This window comes from Salmo salar, chromosome ssa24 (assembly GCF_905237065.1).
Source record: "Salmo salar chromosome ssa24, Ssal_v3.1, whole genome shotgun sequence".
NCBI lineage: Eukaryota > Metazoa > Chordata > Actinopteri > Salmoniformes > Salmonidae > Salmo > Salmo salar.
Window position 1 is genome coordinate 24,262,568 of NC_059465.1, and position 22,107 is coordinate 24,284,674.

General features: G+C 41.0%; 4 protein-coding genes across 9 annotated transcripts; 2 read left to right on the plus strand and 2 right to left on the minus strand.

The window, feature by feature from the left end:
• Window positions 1-1,506: 1,506 nt before the first annotated feature.
• On the minus strand, window positions 1,507-3,351 carry LOC106585491 (phospholipase A2, minor isoenzyme). The gene is made up of 4 exons (XM_014171751.2): window positions 2,548-3,351; window positions 2,195-2,351; window positions 1,981-2,108; window positions 1,507-1,789 (listed from the first exon to the last, which is right to left on the minus strand). The coding sequence occupies exons 1-4, from the start codon at window positions 2,579-2,581 to the stop codon at window positions 1,665-1,667; spliced, it is 444 nt and encodes a 147-aa protein (XP_014027226.1). The 5' UTR covers window positions 2,582-3,351; the 3' UTR covers window positions 1,507-1,664.
• Window positions 3,352-3,494: 143 nt separating this feature from the next.
• LOC106585490 (phospholipase A2) lies at window positions 3,495-5,140 on the plus strand. The gene is made up of 4 exons (XM_014171748.2): window positions 3,495-3,585; window positions 3,956-4,112; window positions 4,454-4,587; window positions 4,831-5,140. Exons 1-4 carry the CDS (start codon window positions 3,537-3,539, stop codon window positions 4,944-4,946), a joined length of 456 nt encoding a protein of 151 aa, XP_014027223.1. The 5' UTR covers window positions 3,495-3,536; the 3' UTR covers window positions 4,947-5,140.
• On the minus strand, window positions 5,090-17,998 carry asgrl1 (asialoglycoprotein receptor-like 1). 6 transcript variants are annotated; one of them, XM_014171744.2, is made up of 8 exons: window positions 17,898-17,984; window positions 17,206-17,289; window positions 13,522-13,605; window positions 12,815-12,910; window positions 6,767-6,820; window positions 6,234-6,373; window positions 6,035-6,150; window positions 5,090-5,471 (listed from the first exon to the last, which is right to left on the minus strand). In XM_014171744.2, exons 2-8 carry the CDS (start codon window positions 17,285-17,287, stop codon window positions 5,315-5,317), a joined length of 729 nt encoding a protein of 242 aa, XP_014027219.1. In that variant the 5' UTR covers window positions 17,288-17,289; window positions 17,898-17,984; the 3' UTR covers window positions 5,090-5,314. The 6 variants fall into 6 exon arrangements, with proteins under 6 accessions (XP_014027219.1, XP_045562586.1, XP_045562585.1 ...); XM_045706630.1 differs by lacking the exon at window positions 12,815-12,910 and having other exon boundaries at window positions 17,898-17,998; XM_045706629.1 differs by lacking the exon at window positions 13,522-13,605 and having other exon boundaries at window positions 17,898-17,993.
• Window positions 17,999-18,594: 596 nt separating this feature from the next.
• Window positions 18,595-21,598, plus strand: LOC106585487 (cytochrome c oxidase subunit 6A1, mitochondrial). The gene is made up of 5 exons (XM_014171742.2): window positions 18,595-18,672; window positions 19,270-19,371; window positions 19,532-19,724; window positions 20,981-21,129; window positions 21,294-21,598. Exons 1-5 carry the CDS (start codon window positions 18,610-18,612, stop codon window positions 21,381-21,383), a joined length of 597 nt encoding a protein of 198 aa, XP_014027217.2. The 5' UTR covers window positions 18,595-18,609; the 3' UTR covers window positions 21,384-21,598.
• Window positions 21,599-22,107: the final 509 nt, after the last annotated feature.

Consider the following 22,107-nt stretch of genomic DNA (forward strand, 5'->3'; position numbering starts at 1 on the left):
CAAGGTAGGGGTGGTATACAGAAGATAGCCCTATTTGGTAAAAGATCAAGTCCGTATTATGGCAAGAACAGCGCAAATAGGCAAAGAGAAAAGACAGTCCATCATTACTTTAAGACATGAAGGTCAATCAATACGGAAATTTCAAGAACTTTCAAAGTTTCTTCAAGTGCAGTCACAAAAACCATCAGGCGCTATGATGAAACTGGCTCTCATGAGGACCGCCACAGGAAAGGAAGACCCAGAGTTACCTCTGCTGCAGAGGATAAGTTCATTAGAGTTAACTGCACCTCAGATTGCAGCCCAAATAAATGTTTCACAGAGTTCAAGTAACAGACACATCTCAACATCAACTGTTCAGAGGAGACTGCGCGAATCAGGCCTTCATGGTCAAATTGCTGCAAAGGAACCACTACTAAAAGGACACCAATAAGAAGAAGAGACTTGCTTGGGCCAAGAAACATGAGCAATGGAAATTAGACCGGTGGAAATCTGTCATTTGGTCTGATGAGTTCAAATTTGAGATTTTTAGTTCCAACCGCCGTGTCTTTGTGAGACGCAGAGTAGGTGAACGGATGATCTCCGCATGTGTAGTTCCCACCGTGAAGCATGGAGGAGGAGGTGTGATGGTGTTGGGGTGCTTTACTGGTGACACTGTGATTTATTTAGAATTCAAGGCACACTTAACCAGCGTAGCTACTACAGCAATCTGCAGCGTTATGCCATCCCATTTGGTTTGCGCTTAGTGGGACTATCATTTGTTTTTCAACAGGACAATGACTCAACACACCTCCAGGCTGTGTAAGGGCTATTTGACCAAGAAGAAGAGTGATGGAGTGCTGCATCAGATGACCTGGCCTCCAAAATCACCTGACCTCAACCCAATTGAGATGGTTTGGGATGAGTTGGACTGCAGAGTGAAGGAAAAGCAGCCAACAAGTGCTCAGCACTCCTTCAAAACTGTTGGAAAAGCATTCCAGGTGAAGCTGTTTGAGAGAATGCGAAGAGTAAGCAATGCTGTCATCAAGGCAAAGGGTGGCTACTTTGAAGAATCTAACAAAATATATTTTGATTTGTTTAACACTTTTTTGGTTATATGATTCCATATGTGTTATTTCATAGTTTTGATGTCTTCACTATTATTCCACAATGTAGAAAATAGTAAAAAAATAAACCCTTGAGTAGGTGTGTCCAAACTTTTGACTGGTACCGTATGTAAATAAGGTATTTCTGTTTTGTATTTTGTATACATTTGCAAACATTTCTAAAAACCTGTTTTTGCTTTGTCATTATGAGGTATTGTGTGTGTAGATTGAGGAAAATGTTTTATTTAATCCGTTTTAGAATAAGACTGTAAAGTAACAAAATGTGGAAATAGTCAAGGGGTCTGATTTCTTTCTGAATGCACTGTATACAGGTATTCTCCAGTTATTACTTACACAGAATTCTATGTGTTCAATACAAATACAGAACTAACAAACACATACTCAAAAGAAAGCCATTCAATCATTTAATAGGTCAACAGTTTAATTGGCACAGTAAATTCCATTCCAGCAAACATGACACACATCCATGAAACAGGATTCATAAACATTCAGTGAATCTACAGTTGTGAATAGCTCTGTAGTTTCAGATGTTCGTACTGCTTCCGGAGGATTTGTCTTGGCTCAGGTGATACAGTGGGTTTTGGGGTCTAGGTTATTGTTCTCAGGGTTGTAGGTGGACTGGGCGAAGCAGTTGGCGGCGACTCGGTCACACTCGCACACTGAGGCCTGGCACACATCGTTGGAAGCTGAGGCGTGAGGAAACAGGTTTAGGCTCATGATAAACATTAGTTGCAGTTATAATCAGAAAGCTGAAACCTCACCTTTACTTCAAAACATCATTGCATCTGACAATATCATAGAGCTTGGGCAGATTGTATAGTTTATTGCAAATGTATGTCCACAAATTATTCTATTGTTTCTACAATTCAGTTGTTACCTGAACAGGAGACCTGCCCATTCGTGCAAGAGAATATGTACACCTTGATGTAAGGGACGTCAATGATGGGACGGCACTCTGGAAGATGCCTGCTCGCTCGGTAGCAGAGGTCGTGGACCTCACAACACCTGAGAGAAGAAAGTAATGAGTTTTCTGAGATACACAGAAAAACCTGGTCATGATGTCTAACACAAGTGGAATGAAATTCAGTTACCTATCCAGGTCATCCCTGGGAGTCCCAGTCCCCCCCAAGCCACACCAACAGCCATAGTTATTGTACATGAAGGGGTTGACATCAGGCTGGGTGCATGTGATCATTTTGCCAAATTGCCACAGAGCCTGGGGCTGCAGTGAACCATGGGCTGCATATGCTGGCAGAGGAGGGAGGTGAAGCTATCAGTCACACTACTGCACATATTCCTGACATTGAGGTTCCAAATAAGAGTTACAGAGGGAACACATGATTATTATTCTATCTGAAATCATGTCCGACTGTATGTATATTCTTAGGCAAGTGAAAAAGTGGACAACAAGCTTCGAATCAATATTCAAATGTGACAGGCTTACCAGTCAGCAGCAACAGGAGGGATTTTGGATGCATGACAGAGGAAACATTGAGGGTATCCACCAACCTTACCTCCTCTTATATTAGATGAAGGGAGGTCAAGGAGAACAAGTGCTAAAATGGGAGGTAAACTGGGAGGGGTTGTGTCATACAGCCAGGAATATGAATGATATCTCAGCTAAAATGCTTTCCTCAGGTTCTAAACTTGTTTACCCAAGATTGCTACTGCTATCACGGATACAAATTCAAAACAGAAACATGAGATATGACACATAATGGAAAACATGGGTTGAATGTGATTTCCACATGACACTAAAATGACAGAGGATCTGTTATGCTATTGAGTAATACCAGCCTCGGGTCTATAAAGTAGAGTTTAAGTAAGTCAACTCCTAGCTGAAATATTGGCTGGTGGATGTTTTATGGCTGGATTAAATATATCCAATCAAATTAGACTGATTTATGTCATTTTTCCTCTTTTATATTGCTTTCTTAAAGCAGTCATTGTTAGGGTTGAAATACCAGCATTGCCCGCTATCATATCATTTGCTAATACTCTGAAAGGTACATTTTGCATTTCCCCTGATGTTCTTCCAAAGTACATTCCAGCAGACAGCTGTGTAAATGACAAAACACATGCTTACATTCCCACACATTTCCATTACACAACTCCAGTCAAGCCTTGTACAATGACCCAATGAGTCTCCTGTATTTCTGCATATTATCCTATCGCTCTTGAAAAAGATTTTTAATCAGTGAGATGAACCTGGTTAAATTAAGGTTAAATAAATAAAACATGGAACCAGTATTGAAATGTGATTCAATGCACCTTTATCACTATACACAAGTGTTTATTAAAATATGTCTGTGCAGTTTACTGTGCACTGTGTATCTCACCTTATCTAATCATCCAACGCCTGCCCCTAAAGGCCATGATTCTATATATATATATCAGTTGCGTTCCAGATCAGTGATACTCTTCATCACCAAAATGAGGTCTTCTCACACTCTGCTGCTGTTAGCCTTCTGTCTGCCTGTCTGTAAGTATTCTTAATTACACTGGATTTTAAGACAGAGCTTTGATGCTGTCGATGCTTTTTAATAACAGAGCAGTGTACAGTCATCCTGTCATAGCTTTCTTTGCTGAAAATATTCCTTTAGTTAAGTCAGTGTGCACTGCAAAATATTTGACTCACAGCTGGTTATGCAAAATACATTTACATTAAGCAATAAGGGCTCACCAGTCAGTTGCCTAGAATGTGACGTTTCCCAGTTCAACCATGATGCTGTATGGTTCCATTTGAGTGATTCACTAGTTTTTATTTGTTTCTGATATAAAAATGGTAATGTCCGGTGTAGATATTTGAATGTGCTCTGTCTGTCTGAGACGTGGCCCCTCGTGTGTTTCAGTGCTGGCGGTGCATGAACCCAGCCCATGGGCACTATGGCAGTTCAGAGCGATGATCGTCTGTGTCAACCCTAGCAGCTGGCCTGTGCTGGACTACGCTGACTATGGCTGCTACTGTGGGAAGGGAGGCTCAGGCACACCTGTGGATGATCTGGACAGGTACGCAGTCAGGGAGGGGAGGATGGGGTCAGGGGTGTTGAACACGGCAAGAATCTGAGAAGAGGATGAATTTGAACCTGGAGGTTGTGTACACGGTGTAGGTGGATGGCGGGAGTTACACTGTGTGTGTGTGTGTGTGTGTGTGTGTGTGTGTGTGTGTGTGTGTGTGTGTGTGTGTGTGTGTGTGTGTGTGTGTGTGTGTGTGTGTGTGTGTGTGTGTGTGTGTGTGTGTGTGTGTGTGTGTGTGTGTGTGTGTGTGTGGGGGGGGGTGTATACATTAGCTTTAACGGGAAGTCAGTCATTATACTTGTATTGAAACAGATGCCCTCTGTGTGTTCCAGATGCTGTCAGGTTCATGACTACTGCTACTCTGATTCCATGCAACATGAGGATTGCTGGGGCATCTTTGACAACCCTTACACTGAAATATATAGCTACCAGTGTGACAGAGCCTCTAAGACTGTCACCTGCAAAGGCGAGTGTGATCAGCCTAACTATAGGATTCAAAAACAGTCCCTTTGTCAAAATATAACTTTTATTCTGCAACAGCACCCCCTTTAGGATGGTCTAGTCCTCTGCATCTTTTAAATTGGAGAAGCTCTATTTTCCTTCCCCCTTGAAATTTACCATTTACCATTACCCATCTTTCTCCTTCTCAATTTTCCCTCTTCTTCCCCTCCCGCCTCCTTACTTTTTCTTCTGTCTCTCTCTCATACAGAAAACAACAATCCATGTGAGATGTTTATCTGCGAGTGTGACAGAAAAGCAGCCATGTGCTTTGAGAAGGCGGGGTACAACCCAGAGCATGCGCACCTTCCCAGTGAGCACTGCTAGTATGGAAATGCACGGGAAACCAGGACATAACCTGCACATCCAATATGTGCCTCTGTAATGGTTATTGCTATTCATATACACCCACAGATAGAGTGGATGCTGAACTGGAAAAATATCTGATGAAAAGACCTCCAAGAAAGCTATTAAATTCTGACATACCAAGGTTTAATTAAACATTATTCTGTATAACCTCACGTTATACACTGTGTGCTTCTTATGCTCAATACCATCATTTGTGATTGTTATAAAGTCACTGAAAGAAAACCATCCTTTCTCCTGTATCCTGAGACTGTCATGTTATATCAGTCAGGCAGCACTGGCATAGCTTACAGCTCATGTGTCAATGGCAAGCATGGGTCTACTGTTTCTCATTTCCCCTTTGCCTCACAGATGTAATTGTACATTAGGTTGCAGTCTGCATCATTCCACAGCTTGCGTCGTCTGTGTGGACCGTCATGAAGCTGTCCACAGTCCTCTCCACTCACACCAACGTGCCAGTCGTCTGGCTGCCCTTTATCCCAGAAGCTGAGCAAAGACAGTAGAGGGAAGGATATTACCTATTATAAACTGGGTGGTTCCAGCCCTCAATGCTGATTGGCTGACAGCCGTGGTATACCACTTGCATGCCAAAACATATATTTTTACTGCTCTGGTTAGGTTGGTAACCAGTTTATAATAGCAATAAGGCATCTCGGGGGTTTGTGGTATATGGCCAAAATACCACAGCTAAGGGCTGTACCCAGTCACTCTGCGCTGCGTCGTGCATAAGAACAGCCCTTAGCCGTGGTATATTGGCCATATATCACATCCCCTTAGGCCTTATAGCTTAATTATAATGTCTGATGACTGTGTTTTTAGGATGTAATACAAATATCCCTACTCCAGAGGAGGCTGGTGGGAGGAGCTATAGGAGGATGGGCTCACTGTAATGGCTGGAATGGAATCAATAGAATGGAGTCAAACAAGTTTTTTTTCATGTGTTTGATGTGTGTGGTGTGTTTGGTACCATTCCATTCCAGTCATTACACTGAGCCTGTCCTCCCACCAGCCTCCGCTGCCCTACTCTCATCATCCCAGTACTCCCTTACTGTGGAACTGATTTGTAGTCAGTTCCATCCACCCAGGTCCAGTGGCCCTCTTGTGTTCTCTCCACAAGCCCAACCCAGTATCTCTCTCCTGCATCAATCACTTGGGAGATGTAGTCCTAAACAGCACAAATAGAGAATATTTAACATAGCCCACAGCTCTTGATATGAGACCAATACTGCTTCACTTCCTTGGCCTTACCAGCTCATCCTCACTGTTAAGAACAAGCAGGTGTGCTCCTAGCTCAATACATTTTTCCTCTGCACTGTTCCAGTTGAGCTTCCTTTTTGATGCCAGGTAGCAGCTATCCTGGAAAGACCACCATTCTTCACTACAAGTTCCTGAGGAGGACACAATGTTTTGCACAATGGATAGGGATGGACTTTATCTACCAATCACTAGCGGTTCTGGGGGGGGAGCCAGGGGGGGGCCAGTGCCCCTGTGACAACAATTTTGGACCCCCTTGTGGCCCCCCTAAATGTGGAGTATGAAATCATTTTTACATAACAGATTTTTGCTATCGTTCTTTTTTTACATCCGTTATTAGACAGTGGCAACGATGATGATTATGAACATGGTCTTTTGCCTGCTAATGCCTGCAATGCAGTGAAGAAAACGATATGACAACAATAACGTCTAATGTAACTGGCCCCTCTAATAGTACAACTGGCCCCAGCTTGGCCCCCCCAGTTGAAATGGTCAAGAACCGCCACTGCTACCAATAAGTCACTTACCTCTCACTGGAAGCTGATATTCATCATAATAGTGATGGTTGATAGTAGCTGGGTCTGAAAGGCACAAGAGTAAGATAATGAATGAAGGAAGGAGTGAGAGATTATGAACAAAGCATCTACAATGTTATCCACTGATATACAGTGCCTTCGGAAAGTATTCAGACCCCCTGACTTTTTCCACATTTGTTACGTTACAGCCTTATTATAAAATTGATAAAATAGTTTTTTTCCCCTCATCAATCTGACAGAGCAAAAATAGGTTTTTAGACATTTTTGCAAATGTATTACAAATAAAAACAGATATCACATTTACATAAGTATTCAGACCCTTTACTTGTTGAAGCACCTTTGGCAGCGATTACAGTCTTGAGTCCTCTTGGGTATGACGCTAAAAGCTTGGCACAACTGTGTTTGGGGAGTTTCTCCCATTCTTCTCTGCAGATCCTCTCAAGCTCTGTCAGGTTGGATGGGGAGCGTCGCTGCACAGCTATTTTCAGGTTTCTCCAGAGATGTTTGATCGGGTTCAAGTCCGGGCTGTGGCTGGGCCACTCAAGGACATTCAGAGACTTGTCCCGAAGCCACTCTTGTGTTGTCTTGCCTGTGTCCTTAGGGTCATTGTCCTGTTGGAAGGTGAACCTTCACCCCAGTCTGAGGTCTTGAGCAGGTTTTCATCAAGGATCTTTTCATCAAGTCAGTTAAGAACAAATTCTTATTTACAATGAAAGCCTACTGGAAAACAGTGCCTTGTTCAGGGGAAGAACAACAGATTTTTACCTTGTCAGCTCGGGGATTCGATCCAACAACCTTCCGGTTACTGGCCCAACACTCTAACCACTAAGCTACCTGCCGCCTCTCTGTTCATCTTTGCCTCGATCCTGACTAGTCAAACAAAAAACATCCAGTCCACGGCAGTCCTGTGGGCAAAAACAGCTAGTTGATGAGAGGTCAAAGGAGAATGGCAAGAATCGTGCAAGCTAACTGGCGGGCCACAAATAGGCAAATAACGGCACAGTACTACAACGGTGTGCAGAATGGCATCTCAGAATTCACAACTCCTCTGTCCTTATATTAGGTCCCACCATTGACAGTGCATGTCAGAGCAAAAACCAAGCCATGAGGTTGAAGGAATTGTCCGTAGAGCTCCGAGACAGGATTGTGTCAAGGCACAGATCTGGGGAAGGGTACCAAAACATTTCTGCAGCTTTGAAGGTCAACTAAGAACACAGTGGCCTCCATCATTCTTAAATGGAAGAAGTTTGGAACCACCATGACTCTTCCTAGAGCTGGCCGCCCGGCCAAACTGAGCAATCTGGAGAGAAGGGCCTTGGTCAGGGAGGTGACCAAGAACCCGATGGTCACTCTGACAGAGCTCCAGAGTTCCTCTGTGGAGATGGGAGAACCTTCCAGAAGGATTATAATCTCTGCAGCAATCCACCTGTAGAAAGGCCCATGGAGTTGGTGGAATCGTCCCTTTAATTCATGGCCACTTGCTCAGCTGGGCCAGGGGCGCTTTAATTAGGTCAGGTGGAAATGTCCGACAGATCTCAACTCATTAAAAGGAGGGAATCGCCATCGCCAGACCTCGCTGCTTTCTCTTCCTTAACTCCGTCTAATCCAGACATTCTGTGCGTACATGAATCAACGTGAATCCACCGAATCTGTTACCTTTCATCTGAACTATCTGTTGCGATCGAGAGAGCGGGCCATCAGTTATTGTTTATAGTTATTACCGTGGAGCGCGGCTTGGAGCACATGCTTCAAACCTATTGTGTTATGTCAATGGACAATGATCACGGCCTTACAGATCATCACAGGCCAATTATGCCATTGACATATGGTTGAAATGTAACGAACTTACATGTATATATGAAGACAAACCTGAAAGGATGAAATATGAAACGTCATTATTGTTTGCTGAACTGATCAATTCTGATATCAAACTGATGGAGATTATAGATTAAATAACCGATAACTGATTGAATTATTTGTATTATTATTCTCATGATTATGATGAACAGTTATGAGCCGAAATGCCTCAACGACGATTCCTATTGACTTCTTATTGACCTGAATTGCTGAATTACCTAATTATGTTAATAATGAGAATGATTGTTATGATTTGACCTTTGTGATTATGAATTTGATTGGATACATGTTATTCTGTTTCCTTTGTTATGCAGCACAGACAAACTACCCAGTAAATATACCACTTTATGGTTAAAGGAATTCCTGCCTCAGTCTCATCCATTCCTCTGTCACCTGACCCATGACCACCTGTTCATCTTCACTGTCAGTCATTCTACCTGTCCAGCTACCCACACAGATTCCAATCATCTTTCACCACCAATCATGCCTTTATGGTAGAGTGGCCAGACGGAAGACACTCTTCAGTAAAAGGCACATGACTGCCCGCTTGGAATTCGCCAAAAGGCACCTAAAGACTCTCAAACCATGAGAAGCAAGATTCTCTGGTCTGATGAAACCAAGATTGAACTCTTTGGCCTGAATGTCAAGTGTCACATCTGGAAGAAACCAGGCACTGCTCATCACCTGGCCAATACCATCCCTATGGTGAAGCATGGTGGTGGCAGCATCATACTGTGCGGATGTTTTTCTGCGGCAGGGACTGGGAGACTAATCAGGGAAAGATGAACAGAGCAAAGTACAGAGAGAACCTGCTCCAGAGCGCTCAGGACTTATGTAAATGTCATATTTCAAGTTTTTTCTAAAAGCCTGTTTTTGATTTGACATTATGGGGTATTATGTGTAGTTTGATGAGGGAAAACAACTATTTAATCCATTTTAGAATAAGGCTGTAAAGTAACAAAAATGTGAAAACAGTCAAGGGGTCTGAATACTTTCCAAATGCACTGTATGTGTCTAAAAAACAGAAATACTTTCTTATATATTCTAGATATAGGACAGACAATTCAAAACCTAATTTCTTATTATTTATTTTTGGACTGTCTGTTTTGCCATTTATGAATGTATTATTCAATGTGTTTCCATGGTCTACAGTAGTAAAGGCCAAATTCAATATTTTATCAAATAATCTAAAATAAGTATATACAGTTGAAGTCGGAAGTACATACACTTAGGTTTGAGTTATTAAAACTCTTTTTTCAACCACTCCACAAATTTCATGTTTACAAACTATGGTTTTGGCAAGTCAGTTAAGACATTTACTTTGTGCATGACACAAACAATATTTAATTTATAATTCACTGTATTACAATTCCAGTGGATCAGAAGTTTACATACACTAAGTTGACTGTGCCTTTAAACAGCTTGGAAAATTCCAGAAAATTATGTCATGACTTTAGAAGCTTTTGATAGGCTAATTGACATCATTTGAGTCAATTGGAGGTGTACCTGTGGATGTATTTCAAGGCCTACCTTCAAACTCAGTGCCTCTTTTCTTGACATCATGGGAAAATCACAAGAAATCAGCCAAGACCTCAGAAAAAAAATTGTAGACCTCCACAAGTCTGGTTCATCCTTGGGAGAAATGTCCAAACGCCTGAAGGTACCACGTTCATCTGTACAAACAATAGTACGCAAGTATAAACATCATGGGACCACGCAGCCGCCATACCGCTCAGGAAGGAGACACGTTCTGTCTCCTAGAGATGAACATACTTTGGTGCGAAAAGTGCAAATCAATCCCAGAACAACAGCAAAGGACCTTGTGAAGATGCTGGAGGAAAGAGGTTCCAAAGTATCTATATCCACAGTAAATCGAGTCCTATATCGACATAACCTGAAAGGCTGCTCAGCAAGGAAGAAGCCACTGCTCCGAAACTGCCATAAAAAAGCCAGACTATGGTTTGCAACTGCACATGGGGACAAAGATTGTACTTCTTTGAGAAATATCCTCTGGTCTGATGAAACAAAAATAGAACTGTTTGGCCATAATGACAATCGTTATGTTTGGAGGAAAAAGGGGGATGCTTGCAAGCCGAAGAACCCCATCCCAACCGTGAAGCACGGGGGTGGCAGCATCATGTTGTGGGGGTGATTTGCTGCAGGAGGAAGTGGTGCACTTCACAAAATAGATGGTAACATGAGGGAAGAAAATTATGTGGATATATTAAGGCAACATCTCAAGACATCAGTCAGGAAGTTAAAGCTTGGTCGCAAATGGGTCTTCCAAATGAACAATGACCCCAAGCATACTTCCAAAGTTGTGGCAAAATGGCTTAAGGACAACAAAGTCAAGGTATTGGAGTGGCCATCACAAAGCCCTGACCTCAATCCTATAGAAAATTTGTGGGAAGAACTGAAAAAGTGTGTGTGCGCAAGGAGGCCTACAAACCTGACTCAGTTACACCAGCTCTGTCAGGAGGAATGGGCCAAAATTCACCCGACTTATTGTGGGAAGCTTGTGGAAGGTTACCCGAAACATTTTATCCAAGTTAAACAATTTAAAGGCAATGCTACCAAATACTAATTGAGTGTATGTAAACTTCTGACCCACTGGGAATGTGATGAAAGAAATAAAAGCTGAAATAAATCATTCTCTCTACTATTATTCTGACATTTCACATTCTTAAAATAAAATGGGGATCTTAACTGACCTAAAATAGAGAATTTTTAACAGAATTAAATGTCAGGAATTGTGAAAAACTGAGATTAAATGAATTTGGCTAAGGTGTATGTAAACTTCCGACTTCAACTGTATATACCTACAGGGCTATCTAAATTATCTATGGTATGACCATTTTAAACAATTTCATATGTTAGCTTAGTACACACATTCCCCATGTACACATACAAATCAGGTCATGTCTGAAACAATGGGGCAGTCTTTGATCTGGCTAATGGAGTTCTGAAATATAATTTTCTTCCCACAGGTGATCATAATGCCATTCCATACGTTAGTGGTTGTTCTGACACTCCCTATGGAATAGTACATACATTGTGCTCCAAAAGTATTGGGACAGTGACACATTTTTTGTTGTTTTGGCTCTGTATTCCAGCACTTTGGATTTGAAATGATACGGTCTGAAAGTGCAGACTGTCAGCTTTAATTTTAGGGTATTTACAGCAGTTTTTGTACATAGTCCCCCCATTTTAGGGGAGGAATTTTGGACAAATTCACTTATATGTGTATTAAAGTAGTCAAAAGTGTACTTTTTGGTCTCATATTCTTAGCAGGCAATTATTACATCAAACTTGTGACTCTACAAACGTGTTGAATCCATTTGCTGTTTGTTTTGGTTGTGTTTTAAGATTATTTGGTGCCCAATAAAATAAATAATAATAATAAATACTGTGTAATTTTGGAGTTACTTTTATTGTAAATAATAATATAGTATGTTTCTAAACACATAATGTGGATGCTACCATGATTATGGATTGTCCTGAATGAATCGTGAATAATGATAAGTGAGAAGGTTACACAAATATCATACTCCGTAGACATGCTAACCTCTTACCATTACAATAACAGGGGTTATTGATCTTTGTGCCTCTGTAACTTTCTTACTCACCATTATTCACGATTATCCATAATCATGGTAGCATCCACATATTTTAGTCTTATAATAAAAGTGACTCCAAAATGACACAATACATGATTCTCCATTCAGTTCTTATTGGGCAAAACATATTCTGAAACAGAAACACAACCAAAACAAACTGCAAATGCATCCAACAAGTTTGTAGTCAAAAGCGTGCCAGGAATATGGGACCAAGTACTACACTTTTGACTACTTTAATGCACTAGAAGTGAATTTGTCCAAATACTTATGAATACTTCAAATGAGGGGACTAGATACATAAAGTGCTTTTATTTCTAAAAGGTAAAACAAATATGTATGAAAATACCCTCAGATACAGTATAAGGGGATATTCTGTACTGTCGCCTCATATGAAACATTTGATCTCAAATCCAAAATACTTCGTTAGAGTATTTTTTTTTATAGCTTCACTGTCCAAATAAATACAGGAGGGGAGTGTACATGTCTAATATAATATATAGCCCTTCAACAAGACTCTGAGGTTTATTAGTCCTTTAGTAATAAAAGCCTTTATACATCACTGTACCTGAACTGGAAGATGTGGCACAAGCACTCATCACAGTCTTGTTCAGGGACTCAAGGTAAAGATGGACATCAACTATCGCTTGGTTTAACTGAGAGACTTAGGAAAATGGAGGAAGAATTGATTGAAGAAAAAAATATGAAATTATGAATTGGTGGAAATTAAATAGAGAGTTTAACAATACAATTTGATTTGTCTTTTGGTCCCCTTGAATGATAAATGAACTGTACAATTAAGCAAGCTGTCACGTCCTGACCAGTAATAAGATTATTTGCTATTGTAGTTTGGTCAGGACATGGCAGAGGGTATTTTGTTTATGTGTTTCGGGGTGATGGTTTATGTAGTAGGGTGTTTGATTTATTATTTCAGTTTTTTTTGGTCACTGCTCTGTTAGTCTATTTCTATGTTCTTTCTAGTTAGACTGTTTCTATGTTTAGTTAATTGGGGTGTGGACTCTCAATTGGAGGCAGGGGTTGTCTAGTTGCCTTTGATTGAGAGTCCTATATATTAGGGTGTGTTTGTAATTTGTGGGAGGTTGTTTCTTGTTTTGCCTGTGTGAGCATGACAAGACTGTTTTGTTGTTTGTGAGTTCTTCGTTTTTGTTATTTTGGTGTTCTCTTGATTTAAAAATGAATTAACAAGATGAGCATCCACATTCCTGCTGCGTTTTGGTCCTCTATCCCCGACGACAACCGTTACACAAGCCTTACATTTTAGTCCAGTTATCAGCAGTAGTATCAACAGGAGAAGCACCAAGACACCATACAGGAGATGAACGACCCTGCTCTGCATACCTGAAATAATATACAGTGGGAAGAAAAAGTATGTGAACCCTTTAGAATTACCAGGGTTTCTGCATAAATTGGTCGTAACATTTTATCTGATCTTCATCTAAGTCACAACAATAGACAATCACAGTCTGCTTAAATTAATAACACATAAACAATTATAATTTTTCATGTCTTTAATGAACACACTGTGTAAACATTCACAGTGCAGGTTGGAAAAAGTACATGAACCCTTGGATTTAATAACAGGTTAACCCTCCTTTGGCAGCAATAACCTGAACCAAACGTTTTCTGTAGTTGCGGATCAGACCTGCACAACGGTCAGGAGGAATTTTGGACCATTCCTCTTTACAAAACTTTATCAGTTCCACAATATTCTTGGGATGTCTGGTGTGAACCACTCTCTTGAGGTCCTGCCACAGCATCTCAATCGGGTTGAGGTCAGGACTGACTGGGCCACTTCTGTTCAAGCCATTCTATTGTTGATTTACTTCTGTCTTTTGGGTTGTTGTCCTGTTGCATCACCTAACTTCTGTTGAGCTTCAATTGGTTAACAGATAGCCTTACATTCTCCTGCAAAATGTCTTGATAAACTTGGGAATTCATTTTTCCATCGATGATAGCAAGCTGTCCAGGCCCTGAGGCAGCAAAGCAGCCCCACCATAGTTTACAGTTTGGATGAGGTGTTGATGTTGGTGTGCTGTGCTTTTCTTCTCCACACATAGTCTTGTGTGTTCCTTCCAAACAACACAACTTTAGTTTAATCTGTCCAAAGAATATTTTGCCAGTAGCACTGAGGAACATCCAGGTGCTCTTTTGCAAACTTTAGACATGCAGCAATGTTTTTTTTGGACAGCAGTGGCTTCTTCCGTGGAGTCCTCCAATGAACACCATTCTTGTTTAGTGTTTTTGTAACGGTCGTCGTGAACACAGGACCAAAACGCAGCGGGAATATGAATGCTCATCTTTTTTAATATTTAAGAAAAGTGAACACTTACAAAATAAACAAAACATCGACTACACAGTTCCATAAGGCAAAGTAGCTATACAGAAAACATCTACCCACAAAACACAAAGGAAAAACAGGCTGCCTAAGTATGACTCCCAATCAGCAACAACGATATACAGCTGTTCCTGATTGAGTCATACCCGGCCGAAACAAAGAAATCCCAAACATAGAAACACGGACACAGAATGCCCACCCAAATCACACCCTGACCAAACCTAAATAGAGACATAAAAAGGCTCTCTCAGGTCAGGGCGGACAGTTTTACGTATCGTAGACTCGTCAACAGAGATGTTAGCATCTTCCAGAGATTTCTGTGTCTTTAGCTGACACTTTACAGTGAGGGAAAAAAGTATTTGATCCCCTGCTGATTTTGTACGTTTGCCCACTGACAAAGAAATGATCAGTCTATAATTTTAATGGTAGGTTTATTTGAACAGTGAGAGACAGAATAACAACAAAAAAATCCAGAAAAAACACATGTCAAAAATGTTATAAATTGATTTGCATTTTAATGAGGGAAATAAGTATTTGACCCCTCTGCAAAACATGACTTAGTACTTGGTGGCAAAACCCTTGTTGGCAATCAGAGGTCAAACGTTTCTTGTAGTTGGCCACCAGGTTTGCACACATCTCAGGAGGGATTTTGTCCCACTCCTCTTTGCATATCTTCTCCAAGTCATTAAGGTTTCGAGGCTGACGTTTGGCAACTCGAACCTTCAGCTCCCTCCACAGATTTTCTATGGGATTAAGGTCTGGAGACTGGCTAGGCCACTCCGGGACCTTAATGTGCTTCTTCTTGAGCCACTCCTTTGTTGCCTTGGCCGTGTGTTTTGGGTCATTGTCATGCTGGAATACCCATCCACGACCCATTTTCAATGCCCTGGCTGAGGGAAGGAGGTTCTCACCCAAGATTTGACAGTACATGGCCCCGTCCATCGTCCCTTTGATGCGGTGAAGTTGTCCTGTCCCCTTATCAGAAAAACACCCCTAAAGCATAATGTTTCCACCTCCATGTTTGACGGTGGGGATGGTTTTCTTGGGTTCATAGGCTGCATTCCTCCTCCTCCAAACACGGCGAGTTGAGTTGATGCCAAAGAGCTCCATTTTGGTCTCATCTGACCACAACACTTTCACCCAGTTGTCCTCTGAATCATTCAGATGTTCATTGGCAAACTTCAGATGGGCATGTATATGTGCTTTCTTGAGCAGGGGGACCTTGCTGGCGCTGCAGGATTTCAGTCCTTCACGGCGTAGTGTGTTACCAATTGTTTTCTTGGTGACTATGGTCTCAGCTGTCTTGAGATCATTGTCAAGATCCTCCCGTGTAGTTCTGGGCTGATTCCTCACCGTTCTCATGATCATTGCAACTCCACGAGGTGAGATCTTGCATGGAGCCCCAGGCCGAGGGAGACTGATAGTTCTTTTGTGTTTCTTCCATTTGCGAATAATCACTGTTGTCACATTCTCACCAAGCTGCTTGACGATGGTCTTGTAGCCCATTCCAGCCTTGTGTAGGTCTACAATCTTGTCCCTGGCATCCTTGGAGAGCTCTTTGGTCTTGGCCATGGTGGAGAGTTTGGAATCTGATTGATTGATTGCTTCTGTGGACAGGTGTCTTTTATACAGGTAACAAGATGAGATTAGGAGCACTCCCTTTAAGAGTGTGCTCCTAATCTCAGCTCGTTACCTGTATAAAAGACACCTGGGAGCCAGAAATCTTTCTGATTGAGAGGGGGTCAAATACTTATTTCCCTCATTAAAATGCAAATCCATTTATAACATTTTTCACATGCGTTTTTCTGGATTTTTTTGTTGTTATTCTGTCTCTCACTGTTCAAATAAAACTACCATTAAAATTATAGACTGATCATTACTTTGTCAGTGGGCAAACGTACAAAATCATCAGGGGATCAAATACTTTTTTCCCTCACTGTAGGATTCTTCTTAACCTCATTGAGCATTCTGCGCTGTGCTCTTGCAGTCATCTTTGCAGGACGGCCACTCCTAGGGAGAGTAGCAACAGTGCTGAAATTTCTCAATTTATAGACAATTTGTCTTACCGTAGACTGTCTTTTAGAGATACTTTTGCAACCCTTTCCAGCTTTATGCAAGGCAACAATTCTTAATCTTAGGTCTTCTGAGATCTCTTTTGTTCGAGGCATGGTTCACATCAGGCAATGTTTTTTTGTGAATAACAAACTGAAATTTTGTGAGTGTTTTTTAATGGGGCTCTAACCAAAATCTCCAATCTCGTCTCATTGATTCGACTCCAGGTTAGTTGACTCCAATTAGCTTTTGGAGAAGTCATTAGCCGAGGGGTTCACATACTTTTTCCAACCTACACTGTGAATGTTTAAATGATGTATTCAACATAGACAAGAAAAATACAATAATATGTGTGTTATTAGTTTAAGCACACTGTGTTTGTCTATTATTGTGACTTAGATGAAGATCAGATAAAATGTTATGTAAAATGTATGCAGAAATCCAGGTAATTCCAAAGGGTTCACATACTTTTTCTTGCCACTGTTCATGGAGAAAATTACATGGAATATGAAGGCACATTAACAGATATTGATTAAAATAGATTAGTTTACCTCTTTGTGGGATGATTTTCAGCTGACTGTGGTTACTTTCAATGTCAGACGTACCAAATTGATCATACTGAATGGAATCCATTACTGGAGGAGAGATTTCCATTTTGAAAATGAACTGAGGTCTTTAGTGCTTTTGTCAGCAATATGCCCTGACTCAAAATGAAACATGTCACTCATCGCGTCCAGACATTTGCAATTTAGAGACAGAAAAGCTGGTAATCCGTAATGCATCTAAAGTTCTAATGTCCCAAATTAACCTGTGCTGTGGTAGTGAATTTATTCGTGCCAGGACAGTAAAGCAAATGAAAAGACAGATGATAGGAGCTCTTGTGTTTTAAGGTCATAGACTAAATAGTTGAATATTAACCTCTCAATCAATATGCTATGCTAACCTGCATCTCACAATCACATGAAATACAGACACCATGATGATTGATTTCCCAATTTGAATTATTATGTGTCTAAATCTCAACACACAGACTAGAGGAAAGTAGAGAATTATGTATTTAGAAAAAATCTGATTAAGTTCAGATATGATATGATTATTCAATAAAAGTCCAGATTCGAAATGTAGTAGGCTACATACATATCATATCCTAAATGTTTAGGCTAAATCTGATGATGGTGAGAAAGATTTTGCTGCCTACTACCAAACACAAACCCCCCCAAATCTTGGGGGGTTTATCCCTTACCTCACTCCTGTTATGTTCATGGAAATGTGAACACCTCTCAGCTGATCTATCAGTCTGTCCAGTCTTCTTCTGGTATTTGACCCAAGGTTCAAAGTTGTGTTTGTGTCTAGTCCTCCCACTGAGTTTGTTATATGTGATATTGAACAAAGAACACAAACAATTCTGAGAAGTAGCCAATCCAAGCTTGATACAAAGAACAATATAGAAGATTTGATAGCATAGGCCTAGGCTATATAAGAAGTCAAGATTATTATGAACTCATTCAGACAGAGTAGAATTTGCCATACGGTTCATACAGTTGGGTCCGTATTTGGTGATTTAGTTTACTGTAGATGCAAAACTGATGAATCTGGTATAATGTTGGTTAGGGTCATTTTCTCACATAGTCTCTGCATAGGCTACTGTAAAAAAAAGTATAGTTAAAATCTCATTTTTAGGCCTCACTTTTAAGGCACTGCATCACTACAGATCCTGGTTCGATCCCAGACTGTGTCGCAGCCGGCCGTGACCTTAAGACCCATGAGGCGGTACACAATTGGCCCATTGTTGTCCGGGTTAGGGGAGGGTTTAGTGTACTGTGCTTCCTCCGACCCATTGGTGCCTCTGGCTTCCGGATTAAGCGAGCGTTGTGTCAAGAAGCAGTGAGGCTTGGCGGGGTCATGTTTGGGAGGAGGCACTGCTCTCGACCTTCGCCTCTCCCGAGTCCGTACGGATGTTGCAGCGATGGGACAAGACTGTAACTACCAATTGGATAACACAAAAAAGGGGTACAAATGTAAGGATAAAAAAAATCTCACTTTTAAAAGTGAATATTCTGTTAACTCATACCCAAATAATGTTGTTGACTTATCCTACACTCCAGTCTAGGCTGCTGAGCAGAGGACTGCTCATAACAATGGCCAGAACAAAGCTAATGGAATAGCATCAATACCATTCCATTAATTCCTGAGTGCTCCCAAATGGAGCAGTTGTCTAAGCCACTGCATCTCAGTGTAAGAGGCATCACTACAGTTCCTGGTTTGAATCCAGACTGTATCACATCTGGCCGTCATTGGGAGTCCCATAGGGCAGCAAACAATTGGCCCAGCGCCGTCTGGGTTTGGCCGGGGTAGGCCGTCATTGTAAATAAGAATTTGTTCTTAACTGACTTGCCTAGTTAAATAAAGGTTACATTTTAAAATCAAATTTTCAAAAATTCTGCTCCAACCATTACCACAAACCCGTCCTCCCCAATTAAGGTGCCACCAACCTCCTGTGCCATACTCGTATTTTTGTCCAAAGCATAAATTAGAGGGGGGAAAAACCACTTCAGAAACCCCACCTCAAACTTGTATCTCAAACATGAACATAAAAATGCTATTTCCTCATATAGGATGATGTCATCACCCTGAGGAGGATGAGCGGGCCAATCAGCGGTCTACTTGCGTTCATATTTTTAATGACCGGTATAAGCCCACGCCACCCTGTTGTTGGGGTACGCCCACACCATTCCAATACAAAACAAAGCAGATTTTTTGCATACTTCATTTAAATTTTTTGGAAAGAAAAGTATTTCACTCGTATTGTATTGTGTCATTGACATTTTTTGGAAAGAAAAGTATTTCCCTCTTATTGTATTGTACCTCTCTTTTCAGATGACCGTTCTAGGTGGCCTGGTTGTTGATTTAAGCGGAGCACGTTTCCCCTACATCACTTCCGTTCATCGAGTCAGAAAGACAGTGAAGATGGCGGCTTTCGGACGAATTTCTCAAACTCTCCTGCGGTCCTCATTGATCCAGACTCGTCAACTCTCTGCCACAGCGGCCCATGGTCATGGAGAGCAAACAGGTAATGCCACACAAACATTGCTCAAAGGACACGATATACGAATGACAAAACCGTAAACATATTCTTGGAGGACGTGGTACCTTCGTGACCTTGTTAGCTAACGTCGGCGCGAAGCAGCATACAGTTGCTGTATTGGTTAACTAGCTAGGTTAGAGAACTCAACCACATACCTAGCTACACAGAACTCGTTGGCAATTGCTAAATCCCCATTCTATACTAGCCAGTTGGCTGGATTAACACAATGTTAGACTAGTTAGCTAACTAGAGCTCATTTGCAGAAGAGACCTTGGTCTCAACATGACTCCCTGTTGAATTAAATGTTATCTACGATAGCGGTTTTTATTTAACGTTTAGATATCTAGCTAACTAGCGTTAGATATCTAGTTAACTGTACACTCTTGCTAGCTTTCAAACCTACCAAACATCTGTCTAGGTTGTGTTTTCAATGTCCCATCTTTAGCTAGCCAAAGTTAGCGCAGTATGTGAAGGTAATGAAGAAACCAATTATTTAATCAGTTTCAAAATTGTGATTAACAATGTCGATGTCATGGAGATCAGTTGGCAAGCTCAAAGCCGTAGTGCGTTAAAGGTGTTCACTCATTTCGACCATAACTCTCCATGACCATGGGGGGTAGGAAACCTTGTACCTGGAGTGCTGCCAGTACTGCAGGACTTTGTCAACCTAGCATGACACCTTATTCATCCGATAACCTCTTTACCAACAGTAATTTTCTAAATTCTTAATCTTTTCTCCCAGGTCAGCAAAATGTTAAATCTAAACTATGAAGTGCCGTGGCACTCCACTGTGTGCACTAGTTCAAATGTGGTTAAATACTCTACTGAAACGTTTTTATTAATTTAACCTTTATTTAACTAGACAAGTCAGTTAAGAACAAATTGTTATTTTCAATAACTGCCTTGTTCAGGGGCAGAACGACAGATTTGTACCTTGTCAGCTTGAGGATTCGATCTTGCAACCTTTCAGTTACTAGTCCAATGCTCTAACTACTAGGCTACGCTGCCTCCCCTGATTGAGATACTTAGGATCTCAGCGGAGCACACATTCAAAGGGAAGTTACGCATTCCAGTGACCTCAAAGTAGCTATGTTAAGCTAACATGTCTGTCACATCACAATGAATTTGAACAGAACATAAAGGTTAAATGTATTAACTATAACTGGCTTCAGTGTAAATGAAGCCTTTGTTGCTCGTCAAACAACAATGTATTTTTTTGGTTTCCTTTGTTTCTTCTCCAGCCAGAACATGGAAGATCCTCTCCTTTGTGGTTGCCCTTCCGGGGGTTGCAGTGTGCATGTTGAACATGTACCTGAAAATGCAGCACCATGCTGCACACCATGTGGAGCCAGAGTTTGTCCCTTACAGCCATCTGCGCATTCGCAGCAAGGTCTGATCAATTATGGCAAGATCCTAAATGGTTATTGTTGCAAAACGTATTTCTTTGATTATATACTTTTTTGCATTGTCTAATTTTTGCCTTGAGTAGTTACATTTGAATTTGCCCCCTGTTAATTTACTTTGTCATTATGTTAACTTGATTCTTCTCACCAGCGTTTCCCTTGGGGTGATGGCAACAAGAGCCTGTTCCACAACTCTGAAGTGAATGCCCTCCCTGATGGCTACGAGGGACGTGATGAGTGATCTCTCCCTCAGACCACCTCACACACTGGGACCAGTCTCTTTCCTCAACTCATTAGTTATTGGACCACACTCCCCAAACTGTTTACTCTTCTCTATTCTATTATGTTTACCTCTGTGCACCTGCCACAAGGGACCCAAAATGTTAGTTACATTTTTCTGGACCATTTAACAACATTTCTGCTTTAACTTAAATAAAATAAATAATTACCGAAATACATTGTTGTTTGTATCTCAACTTGACACAATATGGTTTCTAATGTCTGTTTCTCCAAATGTGTTTTAGAATAACGAAAGGAGTTTAGAGCTTCATGTTTCAGAACGACGCACTGTTTGACCCTATTACACCTCTACTTTCACATGACTAACTTGTGATTTGCATTACTCTTGCAAACCAGTAGGGTTGTCACTAGTTACCACAGCCAAAGTCAAAATGGTCTATGAAAATGTATAACAAATTTACATTTGTATTAAAGGTGAGCCATAAGGTTAGCAGTGTGGTTAAGGTTAGGCTTGAGATGAGATTAAGAGATTGTAGAAATAGGTGGGGTTTAGCCATAATTATGGCTGTGGTAACTAGTGATGACCTGTTAGTAAATCTGTTTTCAGTTGTAAAATTGTCTGAAAGTCTTGCAAAGAAAGTTTATGAAATTTGAAAGTATTCTGCTGAGATTATTCTGCTGAGATTACTTGTGTTATCTTCAAAAAATGGGGAGGAAGAGTGCGT

What these genes read in the sequence shown, in the direction of transcription:
- LOC106585487 (XM_014171742.2), top strand. Translation starts at nt 18,610, where the DNA reads ATGTTGCAGCGATGGGACAAGACTGTAACTACCAATTGGATAACACAA. An exon ending in CACGCCACCCTGTTGTTGGG is followed by an intron (nt 19,372 to 19,531) that starts GTACGCCCACAC and finishes CTCTCTTTTCAG; the next exon opens with ATGACCGTTCTAGGTGGCCT. An exon ending in TGGTCATGGAGAGCAAACAG is followed by an intron (nt 19,725 to 20,980) that starts GTAATGCCACAC and finishes TTTCTTCTCCAG; the next exon opens with CCAGAACATGGAAGATCCTC.
- LOC106585491 (XM_014171751.2), bottom strand. Translation starts at nt 2,581, where the DNA reads ATGCATCCAAAATCCCTCCTGTTGCTGCTGACTG. An exon ending in CCTCCTGTTGCTGCTGACTG is followed by an intron (nt 2,352 to 2,547) that starts GTAAGCCTGTCA and finishes CTCCTCTGCCAG; the next exon opens with CATATGCAGCCCATGGTTCA. An exon ending in CCCAGGGATGACCTGGATAG is followed by an intron (nt 2,109 to 2,194) that starts GTAACTGAATTT and finishes TTCTTCTCTCAG; the next exon opens with GTGTTGTGAGGTCCACGACC.
- LOC106585490 (XM_014171748.2), top strand. Translation starts at nt 3,537, where the DNA reads ATGAGGTCTTCTCACACTCTGCTGCTGTTAGCCTTCTGTCTGCCTGTC. An exon ending in CCTGTGGATGATCTGGACAG is followed by an intron (nt 4,113 to 4,453) that starts GTACGCAGTCAG and finishes TGTGTGTTCCAG; the next exon opens with ATGCTGTCAGGTTCATGACT. An exon ending in TAAGACTGTCACCTGCAAAG is followed by an intron (nt 4,588 to 4,830) that starts GCGAGTGTGATC and finishes TCTCTCATACAG; the next exon opens with AAAACAACAATCCATGTGAG.
- asgrl1 (XM_014171743.2), bottom strand. Translation starts at nt 17,308, where the DNA reads ATGGAAATCTCTCCTCCAGTAATGGATTCCATTCAGTATGATCAATTT. An exon ending in GCTGATAACTGGACTAAAAT is followed by an intron (nt 12,911 to 13,521) that starts GTAAGGCTTGTG and finishes CATTTTCCTAAG; the next exon opens with TCTCTCAGTTAAACCAAGCG. An exon ending in TTAACAGTGAGGATGAGCTG is followed by an intron (nt 6,151 to 6,233) that starts GTAAGGCCAAGG and finishes TGTGCTGTTTAG; the next exon opens with GACTACATCTCCCAAGTGAT.